The 26,159-nt window shown below is 42.4% G+C and overlaps 1 protein-coding gene across 1 annotated transcript; it reads left to right on the top strand.

Moving 5' to 3' along the window:
- The first annotated feature begins 1,337 nt into the window (after positions 1-1,337).
- POU5F1 (POU class 5 homeobox 1) lies at positions 1,338-25,285 on the top strand. Its single transcript, XM_087954064.1, has 5 exons — positions 1,338-1,982; positions 14,950-15,061; positions 16,307-16,437; positions 21,151-21,315; positions 24,907-25,285. Exons 1-5 carry the CDS (start codon positions 1,338-1,340, stop codon positions 25,192-25,194), a joined length of 1,341 nt encoding a protein of 446 aa, XP_087810190.1. The 3' UTR covers positions 25,195-25,285.
- Positions 25,286-26,159: the final 874 nt, after the last annotated feature.

Genomic DNA, 26,159 nt, shown 5'->3' with positions numbered 1-26,159 from the left:
GAAATAGTTGAGAGGTTAGAATACACTCTACTACATTAACTTGATCTCAATGGGAAATTGCAGGCATAAATATAAGCAAATTGTTGGGGGAGGGGAGATGTTTTTATTCCTTGTTGTGAGCTGCCTAGATATGATACACATGGCCACAGATTGGAAGTCCTGTAAATAAGTAAAAGGAAACTCCTTCCAAATAAACCAGCCCTTGTTACTGCTTTCAAAGCTATAAGTTGCCCTCCCCCACCTTCTTCTCACTCTTAAGGTTCTTTCTCTTTTGGACTGCAGCGTAAAAGGCAGTTATCCAACAGATGCAGCCCCTTCCCCCTCTGGAAAAGCTCCAAGCCCAGTTGGAAAAGCCTCATTTATGCATCTATTATACCCTTAGTGCATGGAAAGAAAGCACCCCTTCCTCTCTCAGGGACCCCAAGAGCTGGATCACCCCCTAACTTCTCCCTGGATTGAGGCCCTCGGTGGCCCCTTTGCCCCCCTACCCTTCCTCCCTTGGCTTTGAAGCCATCCTTGGGACTGCCCCCATCCTCTCCAGCCTAGATTTCCCTCAGGGCAGCCCAAGATCTCTTGTGCAAGGATGGCAGTGGGGTGTGTGTGTGTGTGTGTGTCTCCCTGGATCCCACCCTTGACTGGGCTTTGAAGAGGCCCACCTGGGAGGCATCCGCAGGCTGGGCCGGACCCCTGAGCTGGGAAGGCCCGGGGCCTTTCTTGGCCAATACCTGGAGGAGAGGTGGGGCCAGGGCCACTTTAAGCAGGAGGGCGGGTCCCTTCCAGGAGGGTTTCGACCCTTCCAGCTGTCCTGGTGCAAGCAATCTCCACTCTGCAGGGCGGTGGGGCTCCCTGCTCGGCCTTTGGGGGAGTTTGTTGGACGTTGCCCCGGCTCTGGCTCGCCTCTTGGGCTAAGGACAGAGGCTCAGCCCTCTCCCCCTTGGACTTGACTTCTCCTGCAAGGATCGGGGTCCCGTCTTGGGACGGCGCCCTGAGCCTTTCTCTCTCGAGAGCTTTTCTGAGTTGCAGGGACGGGACAGCGGGGGCGGCCGCTGCATCCTCCGTCGCCCCTTTGCTCCCTGCCGCTCTCCCCAAACATTGGGTCGGAAGGGGGGGGGTCTCCCCATTGCTACCCTCGAAGAAGCAAAGCTGACCAGCTGAGCCGTCCAGGGAAGGAGAGCTTGGATGCTTTTAACAACCTCCCCGCTTGCTCCCATCTCTTCCTTCCTTGCTCAACCCAACCCGTCCGAGGGATATTTTCGGCCTCCCCCCAATTTCTTCCCGGGGGCATCTCGGCTTAACTTTCCGAGCAAAGCAGGGTCTCCTTTCTAGCCCGGTCACCCATGGCGGGGCCCTTGCGACGAGAGCTAGGCCGCTCCTCCTACCCTTTCCCGGTGCAAAGCCTGCACCTCGGCAACCTCCCGGCTGTTCCCCAGCACGAAACCACCTCGCCTGGCTTCTTGCCCGAAGCCTTCAGCGCCGGGGCCACTGCCGGGCAGGCCTTTGGCTTCAAGCCCGATTACGGCCCCCACCAGGGAGGGATCGGGGAGCCCTATCCCGGCGGGGGCGAAATGCCTCGCACCTGGTACCCCTTCCCTGCCGCGGGGGAGGCCTGGAGCCACCCTCCCGGGATCCTGGTAAACCCTTATGCCCTCGCTCAGTCCGGAGAAGCCTGCCAGGCTTCCAAGGCCGAGATCAAAGTCGAGCGTGACTTCGAGCAAGCGGGCCCCTATTACGGAGGGCATCCCTGGGCCGGTGGGTGTCTGGTCCCTTCGGTCCCTCCGGCCCAGGCCCGTCCGGCTTCTTGCAACAACCACACCAAGGAAGCCGCTTCGCCCAATCCGGATTCCGAGCCTTCCAGCAGCCCCACCAGCCAGCCCGAACAGGTGGGCAGCGCGGAGAACAGTCCCCGGACCGATGCTAGTCCAACCCCCAGCGAGCAGATGGCCTCGGAGGAAGCGAAAGATGAAGAGGGCAGTGAAGAAGAGGTAGGATTGGCGTTTTGCAACGCGCTTCTCAAAGTGGAGTTATAGTGTAAGATTAAGAAATTAGCAGCTTTTAAAAATGGACCAGGACACAGTTGAAGATCATAGTATAATAGGACTGCATTGATATTATACTTCTCATCTTCTACTCTTTCCTACTGCTTCTATTGGTATCTATGATATTGATATTCCATCACTTTGTTGCTTGTATGGATATGCACTTATCTTAGCTTATGCACTGGAGACAAATTCCTTGTGTGTCCAATCACACACAGCCAATAAAGAATAATTGTGTCTTTTTTTTTTTTTTGAGTTGCTCATTTTCCTTACAGGATGCTAAAGGTTGCTTTTAAAACTTGCTGGTTGGGATGGGAAGGCATTCCTAGATGTTCTTTTTTTCTTCTTTTTCATTGCATCTCATCCCATCCAGCTGTGGTGTTGCAATCCTGCGGAAGAGCCCCCCTTTTTCCCCTTCATTCACATAACAACCCTGGGTTTGATCTGTTTGGGTGTAGTGTCTGTTTTAGCAGAGCATTTTAGCGGAAGATTTTAGCAAAGGGTTTTAGCATTTGTATCTGCTTGAGGCTTTGGAGACTGTTAGGCAAATGTGGGGAGCAAATGAAGGATTGAGGAATTGTATGAAGTGCTTTGGGACTTCACATGTTTGGAGATTCTCAGTTATCCAGGTCACGGTTGTCCCAAAGGTGGTTTTTCCAACTGGACTTTCTTGTGTTTTTTTCTTTGAAAATATTTCGCTTTCTCATCCAAAAACCTGCTTGGATGAAAAGCGAAAATGTTTTCAAAGGAAAAAAACCAAGAAAGTCCAGTTGCCTTTTGGAACAAACACCTTTGGCTCTGGGACTTCACATTTATTATGGAGTGGCTAGCTTCTGGCTGTGCATTATTGTTGCTGGGTAGGACAAAATGTGATAAAACATGATCTCTGTTGGGACTCCTTGATAAGTATTATGGATACCATTTCCAAGCCGGTAAAAACTGTTAAAGTTGGAGTCCTTTAAGTCTCTGGAAGATTTGCAATTAGGGTTTTAGATCCCAGCTCAGCAAAAATAGTACTATGTCCTGCTACCATTTCATGATTGTAACCATAAAGAAAGCAATTTTTCCCCCCCAGGTGGTGCTTTTTTGGTCATGTTTGAATGAGAATCTCTAAGTTTATATTGAAACATAAATAAGTGGTTGGGTTTGCAAGACTGAAACGCAAATTAGCTAACTCTGTCTTAGCTTGTTATATATTGTAAACCAGAACTGTAGAATTAGTTTGTAGCTCAATGACTGTCTTCTAACCTGGTTTCTTAATTAGCCAGTTTGGGTTTTGTCCAAAACACTGAATCTTAGTTGCCAGTGGTTCTACATAACATGCTAAATCACAAATCTCTTCACTGAGTTGAATACTAACCAAGCTGACCATGGTATCTGTGTTTGGTGATAACACTATGAGATGTTTTTAGGATGGGTCTTCTGTAAATCTGTATTTTGGGGGTTTTTCTTCAATCCCACACCCACCTGTTCAATATATACATTAGAAACATATATAATGGGAAAGTGGATGTTGTGGAATTTGGAAAAAAATGAAATTGAAAAAAAAATCGATCCAGGTTCATAATTTATACACTGGAAATGGAAGCTCATGAAAGCTCAGGCTATAATGCGCAATTACTTTAAGGTGTCACAAATTAGAAGCAGGCAGAAATTATGAGAGTTGTGATTACTGAGATTCAAGTTGAAAAAAGGTAGTTTTAGTTTCCCCCTTTAAAAAAATCCATCAGCTGTTTCTTTACACCCTTGAACTTTTGGAGATAAAGCTCTAAATAGCCCTCTTTCTTTTAAAAGTAATTACATAGCAAAACTGTGTCGGATTACTCCATCAAGTATCCTGTGCCTTAGTTGTTGAGAAAGGATGTAAAAGCCAACAGCTTCCCTTTTTTCCCCATTCAAGAACTAGTATTCAGATTCTACTGCCCTGGTGGATTAACGGTGATTAATTAGTGCCAGGATGTGTTTAATGTTACAAACAGCTTTGAGGTTTTTTTTAATGAGAAGCAGCATATAAAAATGTTAATTAAGGTCCATAAAATCATTGCCCCTCCTAATCCCAACAGCTACTGTTAGAAGTCAACTAATAAAATCAATTACAGAGAGTGTCAAGAAGCCGGGCTTGAGTGGCAGAGCTTATAAACTTCTGAAGAAGTAAGAGAAAATATTTTTCTTAATAAATTCCTGGAGAATTTAGAGAAAGTTATTTTCTTCTTCTAACCTCTATTGGGCTTTAAGTTTCCAATGGAACTGAAGACTTAACTACCTTTAGAAATTGTGGAGAATATCCCGTAGGTCACATTGTAGATTTAGACAGAGGTGAGTTTACTGCTTGACTCCCAAACTCCCTACTTTACCAAACTAGGTAACATCTTCAGCGGCGTTTTGGGTGAAGTGTCTTGTTATTTCATACAGGTACCATATAAAGGAGAATATTTGTAGCTCAGGGTTGACATGAGGGGTCCTTGGTGCTTTCTGAGCTTGATTATTTTCTTGGCAAATGTTTCATTACCCAAACTAGGTAGATGTTACCTAGTTTGGGTAATGAAACATCTATGAGAAAACAAGCACGCTCTTGAGAGGATCAAGGACCCATCATTTATATAGGTCCTGGGCAGCCAGTTGATCTTGTAACTGGTTGAATCACAAGACTGAGCAACCATCCAGGACCTATATAAATGAACAAGATACTTCACCCCAAATCCGACTGAAGATGTTACCCATTTTGATAAGGAACCATCCAGGAGCCAAGTGGCAAACTCTGAGGACAAACCTCTGCCTAAAACTCTTAGCTACCTTTTAAAACTAAAAAGCTCCTTTAAGATTTCCTCTTAGGAAATATGCTCAGTTGACTTGGATTTCTTGATTAATTGCTGCTTCTTTTGTGTGTCCCAGCTGTTTTTTCCTCACCCAAGTTAGCTGGATTTATTCAATTGATCAGTGAATAAGCTATACATCAATCTCTAGTTGATTGAGTTAGCCTAACCTGGCATGTCAAAACAAAACCAAAAGCCATCGTGTGAATATGAAAACTATGGTGCTCTGGGCCACCTTTTAGGCTTTATAGTGGGTATAAAACCACACTGTAAAATGAGTTACAATTCTTCTGATTTGCTTCTAAAATTCAGAGACTGCAGCAAGGGGTGGGGTTTCCCCCTCCCCAAGCAGACTGATAAAAGTTTTAGCTTAAGGGTCTTCAAACTTGACAAGTTTAAGACTTTGTGGACTTTTAACTCCCAGAATTCCTGAGCTAACACAAGAAATTCTGGGAGTTGAAGTCCACAAGTCTTAAAGCTATCAAGTTTGAAGACCCCTGTATTTATCTTTTATACTGTTCTCCTGCATATCAGCTGTGACAAAAACCCCTTTTTTGCTAACAGACAGGATCCCATCAATGTCCCCCAACCTGGTGCCCCACAGGCTGGTGGTGGAGGGAATTATGGGAGGTTTTGACATGACTGTGATTTGTTCATAGTTTATGACATCTGTATTACACAGCAAGATGTGAAATCCGTGCCAGTTTTGCAACAAGCTAGCCATGCGGTACAGGTAGTCCTCAACGTACAACCACAACTGAGCCCACCAAAGTTTTATGTTGCAAAATTTACATTGAAATGTGGTACGTGAGTTTTGCCCCATTTTACAACTTTTCTTGCCACAGTTGTTAAGTGAATCAACGTGGTTGTTAAATTAGTAACCTGGTTGTTAAGTGAATCTGTCTTCCCCGTTGACTTGGGCTTGTCAGAAGGTCACAGAAGGGGATCTCATGACCCGAGACACTCCAACCAACTGTCATAAATATGAATCAGATGCCAAATATCTGTATTTCGATCACATGACCACGGGGATGTCACAATGGTTATAAGTATGAAACCTGGTCATGTGTCACTTTTTTCAGTGCCATTGAACAGTCACTAAATGGACTGTTGTAAGTCAAGGATTACCTGTTTAGCATTGTTGTCACATGGTGACATTGCTCTCAGTATCTCAATAATTATTACCAAGATAGTTACCAAGACAAATTCCTTGTGTGTCTAATCACACTTGGCCAATAAAGAATTCATTCATTCATTATTGTTGAGTGTGTGTGTGTGTGTGTGTATTTTCTTGGACTTCTCCAATCCTCTCCTTAAAAAACATCCACAATGATGACCATCACCACCCAATGGCTGTGAATTTCATACCAGGCATGGCATAAAAATTATTCTGCTCATTGATCCTGAATCACCGAATATTTCATTTCAATGGGTGACACAGAATTCTAACACTGGGAGGAATAAAACATTTCTGTTTTCTATATCATTCATTGATTTCGTATTACCCCCTCACATCCTGGACATAAATGGTTTCCACTTCTACCCTCAAAATTATGCTTTGGGGCTCTGCACATCAGAATAACAAGACGCAAGGACAGTTTTTGACCAAATGCCATCACTCTGCTAAACAACTAATTCCCACAACACTGTCAAACTATTTAGCAAGACTGTATTACTATTATTCTTCTCATCCTTACTAGTACCTACCTCTTCCCACTTATGACTATATCCATGTTGCTTGTCTCTTTACAACTTTTTATTGTTTCCTAATATGATTTGATTGCTTATTAGTAACCTATTCTTGACTCTTGATGAATGTATCTTTTCTTTTATGTACACTGAAAGCATTTGCACCAAGACAAATTCCTTGTGTGTCCAATCACACTTGGCCAACAAAGAATTCTATTCTATGACTATTACTAAATGTTGTATCTTATGATTCTTGAATATATTTTATCTTTTTCTTTATGTACACTGAGAGCATATGCACCAAAGACAAATTCCTTGTGTGTCCAATCATCCTTGGCCAATAAAGAATTCTGTTCTATTAAGCTATCGAAGTTTGTTTTTTTTTAAGCCAGAGAAAACACAATTGTTGTAGCCTTTCCATATAGGACAACCTTTCTAACTGTCTCATTCATTGGCATTCTTTTTTCTTTCTTTTTTCTTTTTGCATTCTTTCTAACTTCATAATCATATTTGGAGATTATGTAAGCTGCCCTGAGTCACTCTGGATAGTGGAATGATTCAGGATCAATGAGCAGAATATTTTTTTATGCCATGCCTGGTATGAAATTCACAGCCATTGGGTGGTGATGGTCATCAGTGTGGATGTTTTTTAAGGAGAGGATTGGAGAAGTCCGAGAAAGACAAGAAAAATCAACAGCTGTCGGTCTTCAGGGCTGTTTGCTATTCTGAAATAGCAGCTGCTGGGGAGCTACTGTGTAGGAGGGCTGTCAATCCTCTATTCATGTTTGTGTGTTTTTGGAATGTATATTGACTGCCTACTGTGAGATACAGAGTGGTGGACCAGATCAGCCCTTGGCCTGGTTGAGTAAAACACTTTGAAGTTTCTCATTCCTTGGGGAACATTAATTAATGAAACACTGTGATCCCGCTCTCAAAAGCCCAGAGAAAGTAATTGTGTGGCATTTCTTTTTTTTTTTTTTTTTTAAAGTCACTGTTTCCAGAGAAAAGAAGCAACTCAATGCCTCCCCCTTTCCCTGTTCTCAAGTCAAGATCTACCAACAAAGCCAAGAAATCCAACTTGAATTTCTGAGCAGGAGCTGGTCAAATGGATTTTCAAGCCCCTTGCTAATGTTATAATAACTGGACGGAGTACTATCAATCTTCCCAAATCTCTGTCTGTAATCAGATTGTTTGCTGCAGAACCAGACAGGAAGAGCGGTCTTCTCAAATCCATTGAATTTTGCTTGACTCCAAGAGCTATCCATCAGAGTTGGGTATTGAAATTAAAGTCAACGTTTATAAATATTGGAGAGTTGATGCTTATTCCTCTAGGTAAACAATAAAAACAAAACACAGATCGCAGTAGATAAACCTAGGAATGTATTTCTGATTTGGGGGATGGAAAGGTGTACTTCTTTAAAAAAAAAAAACAGCATAAAAACTTGACAAAAAGAATATTCTCTCTCCAGTTCCCCCTATGGTTAAGCAGTTGGGTAGATGAACCTCGGATGGTGGTGATGTTTTATTAAATTTACTAGCTAAATACCCGTGCTTTGGTACAAAACTATGTGGTCGGGCTTAGTTTTTGGGGAGGAAAATAAGGGGAAATTTTTTTTGCCTCTGCCTACCAGCATAGTGTCCTGTCAGAGTGTGAGAGAGTTGAGAGCTGTTTGGAAACTGAAGCAGTATTTGCTGTGTGAGCAAGAAGGAGACAGCAAGGAGCCTGGGCGTGGCTTAGCTCAACTGTTCTGTACTAAAGCTGCTTTGTGCTGTGAAACTAAAACTGAAACTCCTCTCCTCTGCTTGTGTTTTGCATTTGGAAGAGATTTATTTTCAGGTGGGGAGGGTGAATAGTAGTCCTTAGCATCAGAGTATGTTAATAAAAAGATACGAAATACTAATGCTCTGATGGTCAATTCAAAAAATCCTTTCCTAGTGAGCACCTAGAAGCCAAGAGGAACATATGTGCCAAATTTCAAGTTTGTAGGCTTTACGGTTCTGGAGATTTTGTGATGATGCATGAGTGATATTTCGCTCTGTGTGTGTGTTGCCCATCTTGCTATCCGCTGCTTACAATAAAATAAAAGCTGCAAAAACATTAAAAAAAACTAAAAAGAGAATTAGAATGAACAGGGATCAATCAAATTAGAATTAACAGGGATGAATAGTAATAGCATTTAGAGAGGACTCTGAAGGGGTATATAAGTCTAAGTGGTTTTCAGAGCCAGCCTATTGCCCCCAACCATCTAGGTCCTCATTTTACAGACCTCCGAAGGATGGAAGGCTGAGTCAACCTTGGATGGATTCATTGGGTTGTACCTCAGAACTGAGCAATATTCTGACTGAGAGTTTCTCTGCGTGAAAGTATTCTTCACCATTTCTATCAATTGTTGAAATGATTGTTTCTCAGTCTGGATATTTAGATGTCTTAGAGTACTGTGCAGCTTGTTTTTACTCTTTGAAGTTATAGCTGGGGTGATGAGACTCGTAATTCAAAATGTGTTGGGGAAGGCCGAGTTAGAAGGTTCTCAAAAAGCCAAACTTGGCTTGCTAAATATAATTCAGAGAAAGAAAAAAAATCTAGAATGCTATGGTTTTTGGTAGAATAAACAACTGAACTAAGAAGTGAAGTTTAGCAGATAAAAATTTTAAATGCTGTATTTCCTGTACCCCAAAATGTTCAAATACACAGAGGTGGGATGAAGAATATTTATACCTTGTAATAGGAGAAACATTGGGACTATTAATTAAGATTAAGCTAAATGTCAATCAGCAGTGCCATCCAACTGCAAAAAAGGTTGTGTTAAGAATACTAGCATTTTTAAATTAAATATTATCAGCCTTCAAGATTTCTTTCCTTTGCTTTGCATCTTTCGGCTGCCATAGTAACGGGGGAGGGGTGAAATAATCAGGCTTTGTGGGTGTGGGAAATGTACTGGAGGTTTAGAGATGAACTGTATAAGTTGGGGAAAAACGTTCGTGTTTATGCTTCTTTGCTGTGCTATGCGCAGGCGCAACTCTTTATCAAAACAGGCCAAGGTCAACGGACAGGTTGCCTGCATCACCACCTGAAGATGCCCCACATGACAATATATACAACTTTAATCGGATGGACAGTTTGAACTATTGTGGTTGGGAACGTTGCCATCACTTTGTATATGTGGTTTTCACGCACAGTTCCTCAGATTCAGAATTCCTTTGATGCTACCACTTGATTTCCAGTAAAAGATATCTTTTCTCTAATTAATGGAGTCTAAGCGTGTCTTTCTTGGATTTTGAATGGAGCACCACCTGACATTATTCTGAATCTGAGGAATAAGGAATAAACCTGACAGATAGCTTCCAAATTAAAGTATTCCGTTTTATTGTGCATTAATCAAACCTTACCCAGAGTTCTGTGTCTTGGTCTGGCTCCAGATCGTTAAATGGAAAGGGGACAATTTGTAATGAATTTAGAGCAAGAGAGAGATCACCAGCGTGGAAAATTATGATCTGTGGAGAAAGGATGAGGGACAGTTGGTGGGGTTAGCCTAGAGGAGAAATGACAAGTGGGAAGGGAAGGGAAACTAAAAAACTACTGCAATATTTGAACGACTGTACAGGTAGTCCTCGACTTTCAACAGTTCATTTAGTGACCGTTCAAAGTTACAACGGCCCTGAAAAAAAATGACTTATGACCGCTTTTCACACAGCCATTGCAGCATCTCCATAATCACGGGATCAAAATCTGCATATTTGGCAACGGACTCATATTTATGACGGTTGCAATGTCCCGGGGGGGTCCCCTTTTTGTGACCTTCTGACAAGCCAAGTCAATGGGGAAGCCATTAGTCACAAGCTTACAAACCTTGTTACTAACTTAACCACAATTACGACCACAGTGGAGCCCAAAATTTCTCTTATGAAGTGAGACAGTTGTTAAGTGAATTGGCCCCATTTTGCAACCTTTTTTGCCACAGTTGTTAAGTGAATCACTGCAATTGTTACATTGCTAACATGGTTGTTAAGTAAATCTGGTTTCCCCATTGACATTGCTTGTCAGAAGGTCGTAAAAAGGGATCACATGACACACACACACCCCGGGGACACTTACATCTGTCATAAATGTGAGCCAGTGGTCAAATATCTGAATTTTGATCACATGTGGCCATGGGGATGCCGTCAACAGTTATAAGTATGAAACATGGTCATAAATAACATTTTTCGGTGCCATTGTAACTTTGAATGGTCAGTGAACGAACTGTTATAAGTTTAGGACTACTTATATTAAGGGAATGAAAAGTAAAATAAAAATAAAACATTAAAATAATAAACAAATAAATAAACAAAACAAACTCAAAGGCCAGATTCGATGAACCACTAGTAGATCTTTTCCTGCTGTCAGTGTTCTGTGTTTCTATGTTTCTAAATATTAAAATATCCAGAGTATGTTTAGAGATAAGGTTTGGTCACCCAATAGCAATCCCGCAGCCAATACTGAAGATAAGATCAATGCAGATTTTCACAATGTAAATTCAAAAGACAGGTGCTCTTATGTTATGGAAGGGGGGGAGGGAGAGGGAGGAGGGAGCTGGAAAGAGGGAGTAGAAAAAGGAAAATGGAGAGAGAGAGAGAGAGGGTGGAAGGAAGGGGGGAGAAGAGGGGGAGGGAGGGAAAGAGGGAGAGGGAGGGAGAAAAAGGGAGACAGAGGGAGAAAAAGAGGGAGAAGGGAGAGGGGGGAGGGAGAGAGAGAGAGAGGGAAGAGATTAGGTTGAGTTGGGATCAAATTTGCAGAGTGAGCTTCCATGAATGAAGGTAGACCTGCACCAGAAGATCATAGTTCATTGAACAAACAATAGCATCTTGGTTCACTTAAGCCATAGACCATGGTTTATACGGTACCTAGTTTTCACATCACAGTGAAAACCATATGGTTAAGGCCAACTCAAGCTCAGCCTGTGTATTAAGTTTGCCATATCAGGAGGATCTGCTATGGCTTTCCCTGGCCTTTTGTTTTTTGTTTTGGCAACGTATACAAACAATGCACCCTTGTGGATCTGATGTCTGCCCTACAACCCTTGCAGATGCTTTATCTTGTCTGCTCCATCCTGCCTTTGGGGCTTTCAATCCAGACCCCTCCTGCTCCTACCCCTCCTCCCTGGAAGCGACATTCCCCCAGGGGCTTCCAACACCATCCCCCTCTCCCAATAATGTCTGGCTAAGGATTTTGGGGAGCCACTTGTAGTGCTAAAGTCACTTCAAAGCACTTTTGTTGGTGCCTTGAAAGAGTTCATCCTCTTTTTGCCTCGGGCGAGGTAGACCTTGGGATTGGCCTCCAGCCTATGGAAGGAACTTGGGCTTGGACCTTGGCTTGTTCTTCACCCCTGCACGATGTAGGGTGGCTACTTCTAAGGAGTATAAGCTTCCAGGCGTGGTTACCTTGCTCGATTTTTCCAAATTTTGAACCCTCCAAGGTTGAGGTTTCGACTTTCACAGTCTCCAGCTCGTCTCAGTTCACGATGAGTTCGGTGGAGAACACTCTACTGGAGAATGTAGGCTGCTAATTGCTGCAAGAGATCATTGGAGCGGAATAGATCTCAGGAGGAGCCATACCCTCTGCAAACCCCCTTTCACAGTCCCCAGACCGGGCAGAATCAGAAAAGATTCTCTGAGAACTTGCAGAGAAGAGCAACTAGGATGATTAAAGGCCTGAAGACTAAAACATATGAAAAATGGTGGCAGGACCTGGGTGTGGCTAGTTTAGAGAGAAGAAGGACTAGAGGAGACATGATAGCAGTATTCCAGTATTTGAGGGGCTGCCACAAAGAAGAGGGAGTCAAGCTATTCTCCAAAGCACCTGAGGGCAGGACAGGAAACTAATGGAAACTAATCAAGGAGAGAAGTAACCTGGAATTAAGGAGAAACTTCCTAACAGGGAAGACAATTAACCAGTGGAACAGCTTTGCCTTCAGAAGTTGTGGGGGCTTCATCACTGGGGTTTTTTTAAGAAGAGACTGGGCAGCCACCTGTCTGAAACGGCACTATAGGGCCTCCTGCTTGAGCCAAGGGCCTGGATTCAGAGATCTCCAAGTTCCCTTCCCTTATTCTGGTTGATTGAAGAATCAAGCATCATGCTAGCCATCATGCTATTTTTGTAGCAGAAACAAGATTGGATTGGATCGGATTGAATTGAATTGAATACTTTATTTGGCCAAGTGTAATTAGATACACAGACCTGTAATTAGATACACAGACTTATTTTTTTTAATACCAATAAAAAGGAAAGGAAAGAAGATAACCAAAAGGCTAAATAATAATATTGCAGTCCTACTTCAAGGGTATGCATGCATCGACATTAGACAGCATGGTGAGAATTAGCAGAGGGATGGCATTGCTTTTGGCCTGCAGTGCCCTATAGCAACGTCCAGAGGGAAGAGGTTGAAGCACTTCAATGTCCAGGATGTGAGGGGGACTGCAGATATTTTCCCAGTTCTCCTTCCTACCCACACAATATACAAGTCTTCCGTGGAAGGCAATTGCTGGTTGCAGTTGTTCTTTCCACAGTCTTATTTTAACTATCCCTTGGAGTCTGTACTTGATAGTTAAGGAGAATGTGAGCTTGAGGGGACGGGGGAAAAAACCTGGCAGATTTCTTCTGGAGTAGATATGATTAACTCTGATGGGCAATTAAGTAAGCTCCGGGCTAGAAAGATTGGGTGGTTACTATTTTTGGAAGCAACACACACAAAAAAGCCAAGCCTGTTGGTTTGGATTCCTTTTCTTATCATAAATGTGTGATTGTCCCCGGGATTGTCTGCTGGAGATTGGAATTGTCTGCTGGAGATTTATCTACTGTGACTGCTCCAAAGAGTGAGAAAGAAATAGATTAGAAACAATGAAAGTGATACCTGAGCTTGAACTCTGCCTTGTAGCAAGAAATTTAATAAATCACTCCAGCAGGGAGAGGTTCAGGTATGAAGAAGCATTGAAGATCTGTTGATGTGATTGATTTCTAGTGATTTGAAAGGAATCCATTGGATTCTTCTGATTTACAAACTACCCATTGTCTGGCACGGAATCTTTTCATTCAAGACTCTTACAACAGATTATGAGAATTAAAACCAGTTTGGTGGTGTTATCCTGATTAGTATAAGAGTGAGATTGTATATGTACCTATATGATGTAATGTGTATACACACACACACACACACACACACACTGCATCATGTAGGTACATATACAATCTCCCTTTTATACTAATCAGGATAAAAGTACATTTATATATATTTATATAATATAATATATATTAACATTTGTTTAATGGTTAGATGTCAATCCCTTCTTCATCAGGTTTCCCCCTGATGGTTGTAGGTAAGAAATGAACGAATGAATGAATGCTTTATTGGCCAAGTGTGATTAGACACACAAAGAATTTGTCTTGGTGCAAATGCTCTCACTGTACATAAAAAGAAAAGATACATTCGTCAAGAATCATAAGGTACAACACTTAATGATAGTCCTATGTGAGGGGATGGGTGATAAGGAGTGGTGAGAAGATGAATAGTAATAGTAGCGCAGACTTTGTAAGTAATTGGACAGTGTTGAGGGAATTATTTGTTTAGCAGAGTGATGGCTTTCGGGAAAAAACTGTTCTTGTGTCCAGCTGTTCTGGTGGGCAGTTCGTTTTGAGGGAAGGAGCTGAAACAGTTTTTGTCCGGAATGTGAGAGGTCTGTAAATATTTTCACAGCCCTCTTTTTGACTCGTGCAGTATACAGGTCCCGATTGAAGGTAGCCATTGTTTTTTCTACAGTCCTAATTATCCTCTGAAGTTTGTGTCTGTCTTGTTGGGTTGCAGAACCAAACCAGAAATAGTGACTGGTTCAAAATCACTCAGGGAGCTTCTATATAGGAAGGTGGTATTGAACCTGCCCCCCCCCCTTTATTTTTTTACAATTTAAAAAAATAAGTAAATATACAGTATATGAGCTAGTAGGAGCAAAAAATTTAAAAATCGCCCAAACGAATTCCAGATGAGGGAGAGCAGTTGTCCCAAAGGTATTCCTTTTCCAAAAAGCAACTGGATTTCTCTTGGAGGTTATTTTTTTTTCTTTGAAAAGGTTTTGCTTCTCATCCAAGAAGCTTATTCAGTTCTGAACTGAATAAAAGAAGCTTCTTGGATGAGAAGCGAAGTATTTTCAAAGGAAAAACCAAGGAAGTCCAGTTGCCCTTTGCAAAAAAAAACCCAACAAAACAAAAAACCCACCTTTGGGGCAACCATGACCTGGATGATTGAGAAACTCCATAGACATTTAGCCAAAAGTTTTAACTTTTCTGAAAAATGAGTGTGCATCAAAAAGGCCTTATTGCTGTCTTGAAATGGACAGCTATCAATCAAAGTGCTTCTTTTTCTTTGCTTTTTTTTCCCTTTTAGGAAACAACTACCACAGAAGAGCTGGAACAATTTGCTAAGGAACTGAAGCACAAAAGAATTACCCTGGGCTTCACTCAGGCAGACGTAGGACTGGCTCTGGGTTTACTGTATGGTAGGTACAAGCTCTTGAATTTTTAGGGTTGTAAACTATCAAATAAATGAACATTTTTTGGGTGTGTGTGTGTGTGTGTGGTTTTTTTTTTACTAGGATGAGAAGAAACTCAACTTTTTGTCTCAACTAAGATTAAGAGTCTTTCTGTGGCACTTGAAGAGCCCTGGCTCAGAATGATAGAACTTGTGAAACAAAAGAGTTGGAGAGAAGCCTTTTTTGTTTCTCTGACCTAAAGAGATGTGTTGCATTGAATTGGAATTAATCTTGATCTGCTGATAAGGTTGACCCATTAGTCCAAACAATAGTTCCATAGTGAGAAACATCTCTTCTTTAAAGGCATTGTTATCTAACAAAGTATGCTCCTTTTATAGCTTTTATATTAACAGTTGTAACTGGCACCTAATTTCCAGGGAAATATTTTTTTTAAGTGTGTTGGTTAATCCAATCAATTAAATCTCTTGTTATAGCACTTTCAGAGGCATTTCTCACTGTCTACTCTTGTTGTAGGAATTTTTCTGTGACCTGGAATCTTATCTATTTTCTTTCTTCTTCTTTCTTTCTTTCTTTCTTTCTTTCTTTCTTTCTTTCTTTCTTTCTTTCTTTCTTTCTTTCTTTCTTTCTTTCTTTCTTTCTTTCTTTTCTTTCCCTTCCTTTCTTCTTTTCTTTCTCTCTCTTTTCCTTCCTTCCTTTTTCTATCTCTCACTCTCTCCCTCCCTTCCTTTCTCTCTCTCCCTCCCTCTTTTCTTTCTTTCTTTGCTTCCTTCCTTCCTTTCTTTGAAGCAGACAGTCTAATTTTATTTTGATTTTTACTGAAAATAATTGGTGCATTTGAATCTAAAATGTATGGAAAACACACTGGGCCAGAAGTTGGCTTAGATGGCTTTCAAAGATTCTTCCAACACTTGAATTATTAGCAAAGTAGTTGCCAACAATATTGAATATTCCCTGTTTTTCTTTAGTTGCTACAAAGCATGAACGCTTTACAAAAAGCCCCTTGAAGTCAATGAGACTGAGAGATCGAGACCCATAGAGTCAACATCTGACCTACTAGATCAGGGATCTCCAACCTTGGCAACTTTAAGACTTGTGGACTTCAACTCCCAGAATTCCTCAGCCAGCTGGCTGAGGAATTCTGGGAGTTGAAGTCCACAAGTCTTAAAGTTGCCAAGGTTGGAGACCCCTGTACTAGATTCCTGTTCTAAATATCGACCTGGTTGTTCTTGTTTTTCCACTTAACTCATGCAGGGAAGATGTTTAGTCAAACCACCATCTGCCGCTTCGAAGCTTTGCAACTCAGCTTCAAGAACATGTGTAAACTGAAGCCCCTCCTTCAGCGTTGGCTTCAAGAGGCTGACAGTAACGAGAATTTGCAGGAGGTGAGTTCCTAGGATGGATGGATGGCTATCCTGTCTCCAGGACCTGAACGAATTCTTCATTTGGGAGACTAAGTTTTATTCATTGGTTCCAATAATTATTAATAATGGCATTTTGTTGAGAGTTCTAGGCAAATGTGAACTTCCCTCTTTCCCAAGGAGTATAAAATTTAAAGGGTTTTGTTTTAACATTTGAAATGAAAAGAGCACCATTCAGAATTGGGGTGATCCAGAACATCACACACAAAAATTGCTATTTCAAAGGATCTGCTCATTGGAATGTTTTTCAGTACATCTCCTAAATGATGAGATTGACGCCAAATAAAAGCAGGAATACATATTATTTTGAGGGTGAAAGTTCATTCTGCGAGCTTGTGGGTTGGCTTCAGAATGTTTTATTACCAGGCTAGGTAACATCTTCAGTTTGTAGGATATCAGTGTCAGTATTCCTCTACTTATAAAGGCTTCAGGAATAGGAGTGTCCATTGAAGATGTTACTGTGAAGACCCGGGGCATAGCACAAAGGCAACACAGTCATATAAACAATAAGAGTCCCTTTATTATCTCCAATTTTGCCCCCAATGTCCAGGTTACCTTCGGCTGGAGAAAAACTCTCCCAGGAACAGCCTTTCACTGTAGAAAATTCAGTCCAAAACAAGGCACATACAAACTGTAACTAAATATCCAAACAAACCAAGCTGAAGTAATTAGCTTGACAGGGCAGGAGAAGGAATTTCAGACTTGAAAGCACAGCAAAACTCACACAATTGGGTAGACGACAGGAACACAGATAAGCCATAACGATGCAAGATAAAGTCAGAGGATAAAGATAAAGTTTGCTCCCAACAGCTTGCTGTGTGCAGCTTCCTCTTTTAAATACTGTGTTCCCAGCTGCAGCTAATGAAGGGAATCAGGGCCCTTTCCTCCCCCGTAAGCCATGCCACTCACATTGCTCCCTTCTCTGTTCCTCCCTGCATGTCCTAGGATGAAGAGGGGGGTAGGCCGGGGTCTTCCTCTGAATTCCCTCTCCTTGCTCTACCTCTCCCCTGCTCTGCTCTGCCCAGCTGGACTTTGCCCTTCCCCAGTTTCTTTCACAGCCAAAGGAGCCACACTCTCACTCCCTGTCACCTGTTCGGCTTCCTCCTCTGAGTCAGACTCCGACAGGGGCATGACAGTTAACCTAGCCTGGTAATGAAATGTTCGGAAACCAACCCACAATCTCAGAGAATGAACCACCCTCATCCTACACCTAACAAGTGAGAGCAATCAACCAATGGAATAGATTGCCTTCAGAAGTTGTGGTTGCTCCATCACTGGAGGCTTTTTAAGAAGAGACTGGACAGCCACTTGTCTGGAAAGATATAGGGTCCCTTGCTCAAGCAGGGGGTTAGACTAGAAGACCTCCCAGGTCCCTTCCAGTCCTGTGATTCTACGTTCTAAGCATGGGAAGAGCAGGCTGGTGAAAAAATTGCAGTGCCTAGATTTTAGTTGCGGTGGCAAAGGAAATTGGATGAATTTTTGCTATATTCCTCAGCAAAGATGCAGTTTGGTTATACGAATCAGCGTCCTCCATTCAGTATTTCTGCAGATTCATTCATTCATTCATTCATTCATTCATTCATTCATTCACTGAGACCTGAATGGTTCTATAGGAGGGTATGATCAGTCTAGAGGAATCTCGATCATGTCAATATTTGAAGCTCTCTAATTGTGTTCCTTAATTCCTTAGTAATCAATCGAATGTTCTGTAAATATGCCACCACAGCATTAAAATCCACACTTTTTAATTACGCAAACTGAAATAGCCAAAAATACGCATTTTATAAAAATTACAAAACAATTCAACTCAAAAAAGACACAGTGACCAATAAAATGCTATGCATATTGTGGAAAGGGAAGTGAACAGGAAGTCAAGACAGAATTTGAAGGTGCACTAAAAGAGGAGAGAAGAAATTACAGAGAAACCAAATAAAGGTATTTATTCTTGCCTTCATTTTTGAAGATGTAGAATAGGGGTGTGAAACTCGCACCATCCCATTATTGTCACATGATTTATCGTGATTTTTCCCCTTCGCTAAACTGGGTGTGGGTGTGGCCAGTGCACGATGCATCCAACCCGCAGCCCGCGAGTTTGACACCCCTGATGTAGAACAAGAAGGAAATCTGATGAACTGAAATAAAAATGAAGCGAGAAGCCTAATGGATTAATTAAAAATCAGCTTTATGTCCATTCTGGGTAAAAAGTTGACAGAGGAAGTTTTAACTTTCCGAACAAATCTTGCTGAAAAATAACTAACATGCCCCCCTCAAAGTCTTGTCTCATTCACTTTCTTTTTAAGATGTCAGCAAAAATATAGATAGGGGTAATTTAATAGACAGCATACCTGGGTGTTCAAAAAGCTTTTGAGTTTCTCTTGTATAAAGTTTATAATCAAAATTCAACAGTCATTAGATAAAAGAGAGATGCTGCCTAGAAAAACAGAAAAATAAAAATGAACCTTTTTCAAATTAGAGATTCGAAAAGAGTCCTTCATGGTTCAATTGCTTTTTAAATAGTTTCTATATGTTCAGGTGAACAGTAAGATAAGGAGACCACATTTGTTGACGGTATGAGACACTATCCAGGATAGTAAAAATATAAATGAGAGTACAGAAAATCCCATAAGGATTTTTCCAGGCTGGTGAATGGACTTCAGAGAAGCAAATGCAGTTCAATACATGTAAATGAAAATTGACGCACACTGGCACGAAAAATCCAGCTTGCACACCCAATGTTGGGACTTGAGAGGGCCCTGATTTGGGGATCATGGTGGATGACATGTTAACTCACAGTTTGCTGCTTTAAAAGGGGACATTCTATGCTTGGAATCACTGAGAATGGAATTTAGAATTAAATGTAACAACGAATGGAAAGATCACTCTTGGAATATTGCATCGACTTTGAAATCTCCAAAAGTATGTTGTAGAGCTGGACAAAGGTATGAACATGACACGGATATTCCTTTGCTAGGAAAGGGTCAGGACCACCCTTTAGAAAGGAGTTCCAGAGAGACTCAGAAGCATATGTCACCACCCAGGGTTAAACTGTGAAAGTCACTGCCATCAGACATGGTGATAGTTGCCAATTTAGATAATTTTGAAAGGGGACTAGACAATTTCAAGTAGACCCCAAGTTATCCATGGTTACTACTTTGTGGTCGCGGCTAAGACGCTTGAGCTTGTTGATCAGAAAGGTCAGCGGTTCGAATCCCCAGCGTCGCGTAACTGAGTGAGCTCCCATGACTGGTCCCAGCTTCTGCCAACCTAGCAGTTCAAAAGCATGTAAAAATGCAAGTGGAGAAATAGGGATCACCTTTGGTGGGAAGGGAACAGCATTCCGTGTGCTTTCGTTGTTTAGTCATGGCGGCCACATGACCATGGAGACGTCTTCAGACAGCGTCTTTGGCTTTGTTAATGGAGATGAGCACCGCCCCCTAGAGCCGGAAACAACTAGCACTTATGTGCAAGGGGAACCTTTACCTTTACTCTTTCCTGAATCATGGGTAGCAGATTTTAAATAACAGCTGGTTGATTAACAGTAGAACAGGGCAATAAACCACCTATGTGAGCTTGTGAGCTTTCTAAAAGTATCTGGTGGACTTAATTTAGCAGAGTTGCTCATTTAACTTGACGTGTGAAAGAAATTTTGGAAGGAGGAGGTTGCAAAATTGGAGAGAGTGGAGGAAATTGGCGACTAGAAAGATTCGTAGGTTTGAAGGTGAAAGGAATATCCAGTTTGGATACGTCGCTCATTGAAACATGGGTCAAAGGGAGAGCTTTACAAAATGGAGGAGAGAGGGCAGCAGGTTTGAATGGGGTAATGAGATAATGTTAGGGTGCTAGGACAGGTAGGCCTCGACTTACAACCGTTCATTTAGTGATCAGAGTTACAACAGCATTGAAAAAAGTGATTTAAAAACCGCCTCGGCAACCTCCATGGTCACATGGTCAAATTTCAGGCATCAGCAATCATCATGCGTTTACAATGGTGGCAACATCCTTTGGTCATGTGATCGCCTTTTGCGACCTTCCCGACTGACTTCTGAAAGCAAAGTTAACGAAACCAGATTCACTTAATGGCCACGTGGCTCACACTTAACAGTGAATCTGCAGCCCTACGCTTAATAACCATGGCGAAAAAAAGGAATATAAATTCCAGTGTGATGCACAGAACAACTGTGCTGCTTAGTGACAGAAATGCTGAAATTTGACTGTGATCATAAGTCGAACATTACCTCTATTCAGAAATGACAAAGATAGAGGGTTAAAAAAACCAAAAGGTAGCCAAGGGAGACATTTAGATTGTTGCAATGGGACTTATCACAGCATAGAATTGCTTAATCTTGTAAGTAGCAGATGCTGGAGATAATCTGAAGCGGGACCCCATCTGAGTCGGTCACCGGAACCAGCAGAGGGTCTCCAGCATGAGTCCGAACACTCGGAAGACAAAACCGCTGGTTCCGGTGACCGACCCAGATTGGATCCTGCAACGTTATCCTGGGACACGTATATTTGCCTTCGTTCTGTGACATCCGAAGCCATTATTTTTTGCTCCCTCCGTGGCTGTGATAAGTTTAAGCGGAAGTGGAGAAGGCGCTGTCTTAATTGGGTGGGTCAGAAGGGGTTGTTGTGCGCTCCAAGCGGTGATCCCAAACATAGCTCTCGTCCTCTGTGCAGCAACTGTGCTCCATGGAGTCGGCCATGATCCAGGCTCGGAAACGCAAGCGCACCAGCATTGAGAACAACGTGCGGGGTTCACTCGAGTCGTACTTTCTGCGCTGCCCCAAGCCTAACCTGCAGGAGATTTCACAGATTGCTGACGACCTCTGCCTGGAGAAGGATGTGAGTGACCCCTTCCTCCCGTCTTACTGCATTTCCCCCAAAGCAGCCACCATCTCGGTGCACGAAATCCTAGCTCTCCAGGGTCAGATTTTGATGTCTGATTCAAAAGTGGGCACACTTTGATTCAGAGCTTGGAAGAAATCAGACTGACATTTTTGAATGAATTGAATTCCATAAGAACAAAACACTTTTATATGTTTATTTATTTTTGCCTTAGCAAACAATGGAAAATTAAACTTCTTTTTATGCCCTGGGGCCAAAGAAGAAGTGATAGTCCATTCTGGGTATTCCAAATGTACCCATACTCCGAAAGGGCCAGAAAGGAATTCTTCAGTAGCATGTCACCACCCAGAGTTAAATTGTGAAAGTCATTGCCATCAGACATGGTGATAGTTGCCAGTTGCCAGTTTTGAGTGGGTTGCATTCCAAAAGGACAAAACACTTTTATTTATTTTTGCCTTAGCAAAAATGGGAAACTAAAATTCTTTTTCTGTCCTGAGGCCAAAAAAGAAGATAAGAGTGATCAACTCCATTCTGGGTACTCCCAAAAGTGTATTGTAGAGCTGGAAAAAAGTGTGAACATAACACAAGATATTCCTTTGTTAGGAAAGGGTCAGGATCATCTTTTAGAAAGGAATTGCAGAGAGATTCAGTAGCATGTCACCACACAAGAGTTAAATTGTAAAAGTCATTGTCATCAGACATGGAGATAGTTGCCAATTGACCGGTTTAAGTGGGTTGTATTTCAAAACACTTTTATTTATTTATTTTTGCCTTAGCAAACAATGAGAAATTTAAAAATTCTTTTTCTGTCCTGGGACCAAAGAAGATTAGAGTGATAGTTCATTCTGGATATTTCCAGCCACCTAATTCACAGAACTGTCTCACTTAGCAACAGAAATGTTGGGCTCACTTGTGGTCGTAAGTCGAGGACTTCCTGCATATATATTTCAAATCTACTATATGTACTCTTTCCCAATTTGCTTTCATCTAATGGTTTGGATTCTAATCCTGAAGAAAGGAAGGACAATTCCGAGAGTGCTCGGTCTTCTGGATTATATCAGTTGTGGCCATTTTGCATCCTTGTTGCTCATTTACTAATGACACAGCACTCAAGCTACAAATTGTTGTGTTGGTATCTGATGCATGTCCAAAGCACTCTGGTGTGGTCTTTTATCATTACCACAATTCTGAGGTGGATGAAACTGGCAGAGAGCAAATCCCTTGGAAAGCTTGTTCGGAGTATTGCAGTGTAAATTCAGCACCAGAAAAATAAACACAGATGGCTGAGGTTTCATTTAACTTCTTTATAAACATATAAAGTAAATTTTACAATACCAGTTGTAGATTTCTCCAACATGGAGCAAACTCAAATAGAAGCAGACATGTTACAGGTTCGGAACAGAACAGCAACTCAACTTCAGCTCAGAAACAGACATCAGTTTCATTTTAGTCCAGCAGGCAAGCAAGACACACAGCAGAGTAGAGAAGCAGTTTCATCTTCAATAGACAGATCTTAACATAGCTGCAGAGCTTAATAGAGAGCCACGCCTAGGCTACTTCTAGTTTCAGTTCCCAAACAGTCCTCATTGGCTGACTTAGTTGCTATGCCTATTCATTGGCTGACCTTGTTACCATGCTCTATTCCAGTTCATGAATATACTCTGACAAAGCTGACAAGCTTTATTATGGCCTTGTTTTCATTGGGTTCACATTTCATTACGGTCCATATGACTGGTTGTTTTTAAGCTTACTGTGTTGTGTGAATCTAATCATTGCCAGCTGGAAACCATGGATTATTGCTTAGCTGGTGCAGACTGAATCGTGAAGGGTCCTTGGTGCTCTCTGAGTTTGGTTGTTTTTCTTGCAGATGTTTCAGTACCCGGAATAGGTAACATCATCAGACTAGCACTGATGATGTTACCTAGTTGGGTAATGAAATGCCTGCAAGAAAACAACCAAACTCTTGAGACCAGCAAGGACTCTTCATTTCAAGCCTGAGCTACAAACACTCTCCTTCATTGGAAATGGAATCATTGGTGGTTTATTAAACCCAAGTTCTACCTGATGAAATAAACCAGGCTTGATTGCAACGTGCGAAGCCAATTGGGATGTCCCCTTCAACATTTGTCTGTGGAGATTCTCAGTTATATAGATCATGGCTATCCCAAAGGTGTTTTGTTTTTGTTTTTTTCCAAAAGGCAACTGGATTTTCTTTGTTTTGCTTGAAGACATTTCGCTTCTCATCCAAGAAGCTTCTTCAGTTCTGCATTGTCATTTAAAATCTCCCATGACTCCCATTTCAAGGATAGGAACTAAGTGTTGAGAGAGCTATGGCCGCCCTGTTCAGTAGATGTAGGGTTGTTAAACCCAGAGATAAACCTCAAGAGTTTCTTCTGCTGTTGCAACATTCAAAGGGCAGGCCATGCAGAGCCCTTCTAGAGGATGGGCTGTGCAAGGAGCTATGGGGAGAAGGCCATTGCAGAGAGCATTAGCATAGTGATCTGTCCCTCCCCATAAGCCTTGGTGGCGCAGTGGTGAGAATGCAGTACTGCAGGCTACCTCTGCTGACTGCCTGCAATTTGGCAGTTCAAATCTCACCAGGCTCAAGGTTGACTCAGCCTTCCATCCTTCCGAGTCAGCAAAATGAGAACCCAGATTGTGGAGGGGCAATATGCTGACTTTGTAAACCGCTTAGAGAGGGCTGTAAAGCACCATGAAGCGGTATATAAGTCTAATTGCGATTGCAGGCCAACTCTGCCCACAGCCAGGAGTTCGATCCTGAACAGCTCCACCCATCTTTCCTTCCATCCTTCCTTGGTCAGTATAATGAGGGCCCAGAGTGCTGGGGACATTGTAAATCAAGAGTGCTATAAAGCAGTGATCCGCAACCTTTCTTATGCCGCGGCCCGGTATCCCCAACCTTTTTATGGCGCGCCCGGTACGGCATTAGCTGGGCGCCGCCATCTTTTGATGAAAAAGTGCTTCCGGTGACCTCACCGGAAGCACTTTTTCATCAAAAAGATGGCGGCGCCAGTGCCGTGAGCTTTTCCGGGTAGAAATGGCTTTCTACCCAGAAAAGCTCACTGGAAGCAGCGCCATCTTTTTGATGAAAAGTGCTTCCGGTGAGCTTTCTACCGGAAAAGCTCACCGGAAGCACTTTTTCATCAAAAAGATGGCGGTGACCAGCAAACCAGCGGCCCGGTAGGACTTGTTCCACGGACTGCCGGTCCGCGGACGGTGGTTGGGAACCCCTGCTATAAAGCACTATGGGACAGTATATAAGTCTCAAGTGTTCTTGCTAAGAGCTGTGGTGACGCAGTGGTTAGAGCACAGTACTACAGACTATTTCTGCTGTCTGTCGGCTGCCTGGAATTCGGCAGTTCGAATCTCACCAGGCTCAAGGTTGACTCGGCCTTCCTTCCATCCTTCTGATGTCGGTAAAATGAGGACCCAGATTGTTGGGGGGCCATATGCTGACTCTGTAAACCGCTTAGAGAGGGCTGTAAAAGCACTGTGAAGCGGTATATAAGTCTAAATGCTATTACTACAACTTACATGTGCTTTGTCTCCTGTCTCTCATCCCTGTAGGTAGTCCGTGTCTGGTTTTGCAACCGCCGTCAGAAGGGCAAGCGCAACTCAGGAGCTGGGTCTCGGGATGAGTCCGATGGCCCCATTCTACCCCAAGCTTGTCCTCATGGGCCGCTCCAAGCTCCGCCCCATGGTCTTGGCCCCGTCCACCAGCTGCCTCCACCGCCTCAGGGCTACAACACAACTACGTTTGCTGCTGTTTATGTGCCCCAGTTCCACGAAGGAGAAGTTTTTATCGCTCCCGCCTCGACCTCAGCTGTGATGGGCCACCCAATGCATTCCAGCTGAAGAGCCGGTCCAGCAAATCTCGGCGTCTTAATTTTTTAATCTCAGGGAGGTCCTCCAGCCATTTTCTTTCTTCTTTCTTGGCTTTGTTATCCTTTAGGAAAGGAAGGGCTCAAAAGCTCAGGCCTTTGACCCTCTTTTATACTCAGGGATACAAAACGTCTTGGTAAGGCTTTTCTAATCAGGGTTTTAAAAATATTTTACAATGCTTTTTTTATATACGTGTCTTTTGATAAAGCAAAAACTGCTTCTAAAAGCCGCTTTCATTTCCAACCCTTTTTGGTCTCTCTAGGATCCTTTAACAGCTAGTCTTTTATTTAGTTTTACCCACCCCAAATCCAGATGCTTCTGTCCCTAAAGGACCAAGCAGATAGTCGGGAACTGACCATAATCGGGTATCATTGCCCACATTTAATCAACGCATGTTGAGACGGTAATGCTTATAAAAGGGGTTTTGTTCTCATAACTATCCAACACAAAGCCAGGCGATTTTTTGAGGTTCACTTCTTGGTGAACCTCAAAACCACACGGCTTTTGTCATTTTCTTTGTGGAACACATCTCCCTTGCAGGTAGAAAGGACTCGAGTTTTCTTTTTCTTGCCCCCACCCCCTTTTTTTTCTCTCCCTCCCCATCCTATCATTTAGTACAAAATTTATTCAAAAGGGGAGCTATGTCAACAGCATTCTTGTGTCTGATCCAATCAAGTCTTTAAAAGCTTCCTGAAATCTTGGTTTGGTTCTTTGTCCATCCTGACACCCCAAGATGGAGAGGCCTTAATGGTGTCCCCAGAAAACATTCTCCTTTTGGCCTCGGCTGCCATTACAATCGTCAAAAAAAACAAAAAAACACCTAGATTTTAGACAATGCCCAGATTTTAGAGCAGGGGTCTCCAACCTTGGCTACTTTAAGCCTGGAGGACTTCAACTCCCAGAATTCTGGGAGTTGAAGTCCTCCAGGCTTAAAGTAG

This window comes from Notechis scutatus, chromosome 2 (genome assembly GCF_049901735.1).
Source record: "Notechis scutatus isolate UNSWTSFEM ecotype Mainland chromosome 2, rNotScu1.2, whole genome shotgun sequence".
In the NCBI taxonomy this organism is placed as follows: Eukaryota; Metazoa; Chordata; class Lepidosauria; order Squamata; family Elapidae; genus Notechis; species Notechis scutatus.
Note: the sequence above shows the minus strand (reverse complement) of the source record. Positions and strands in the feature narration are given on the sequence as shown.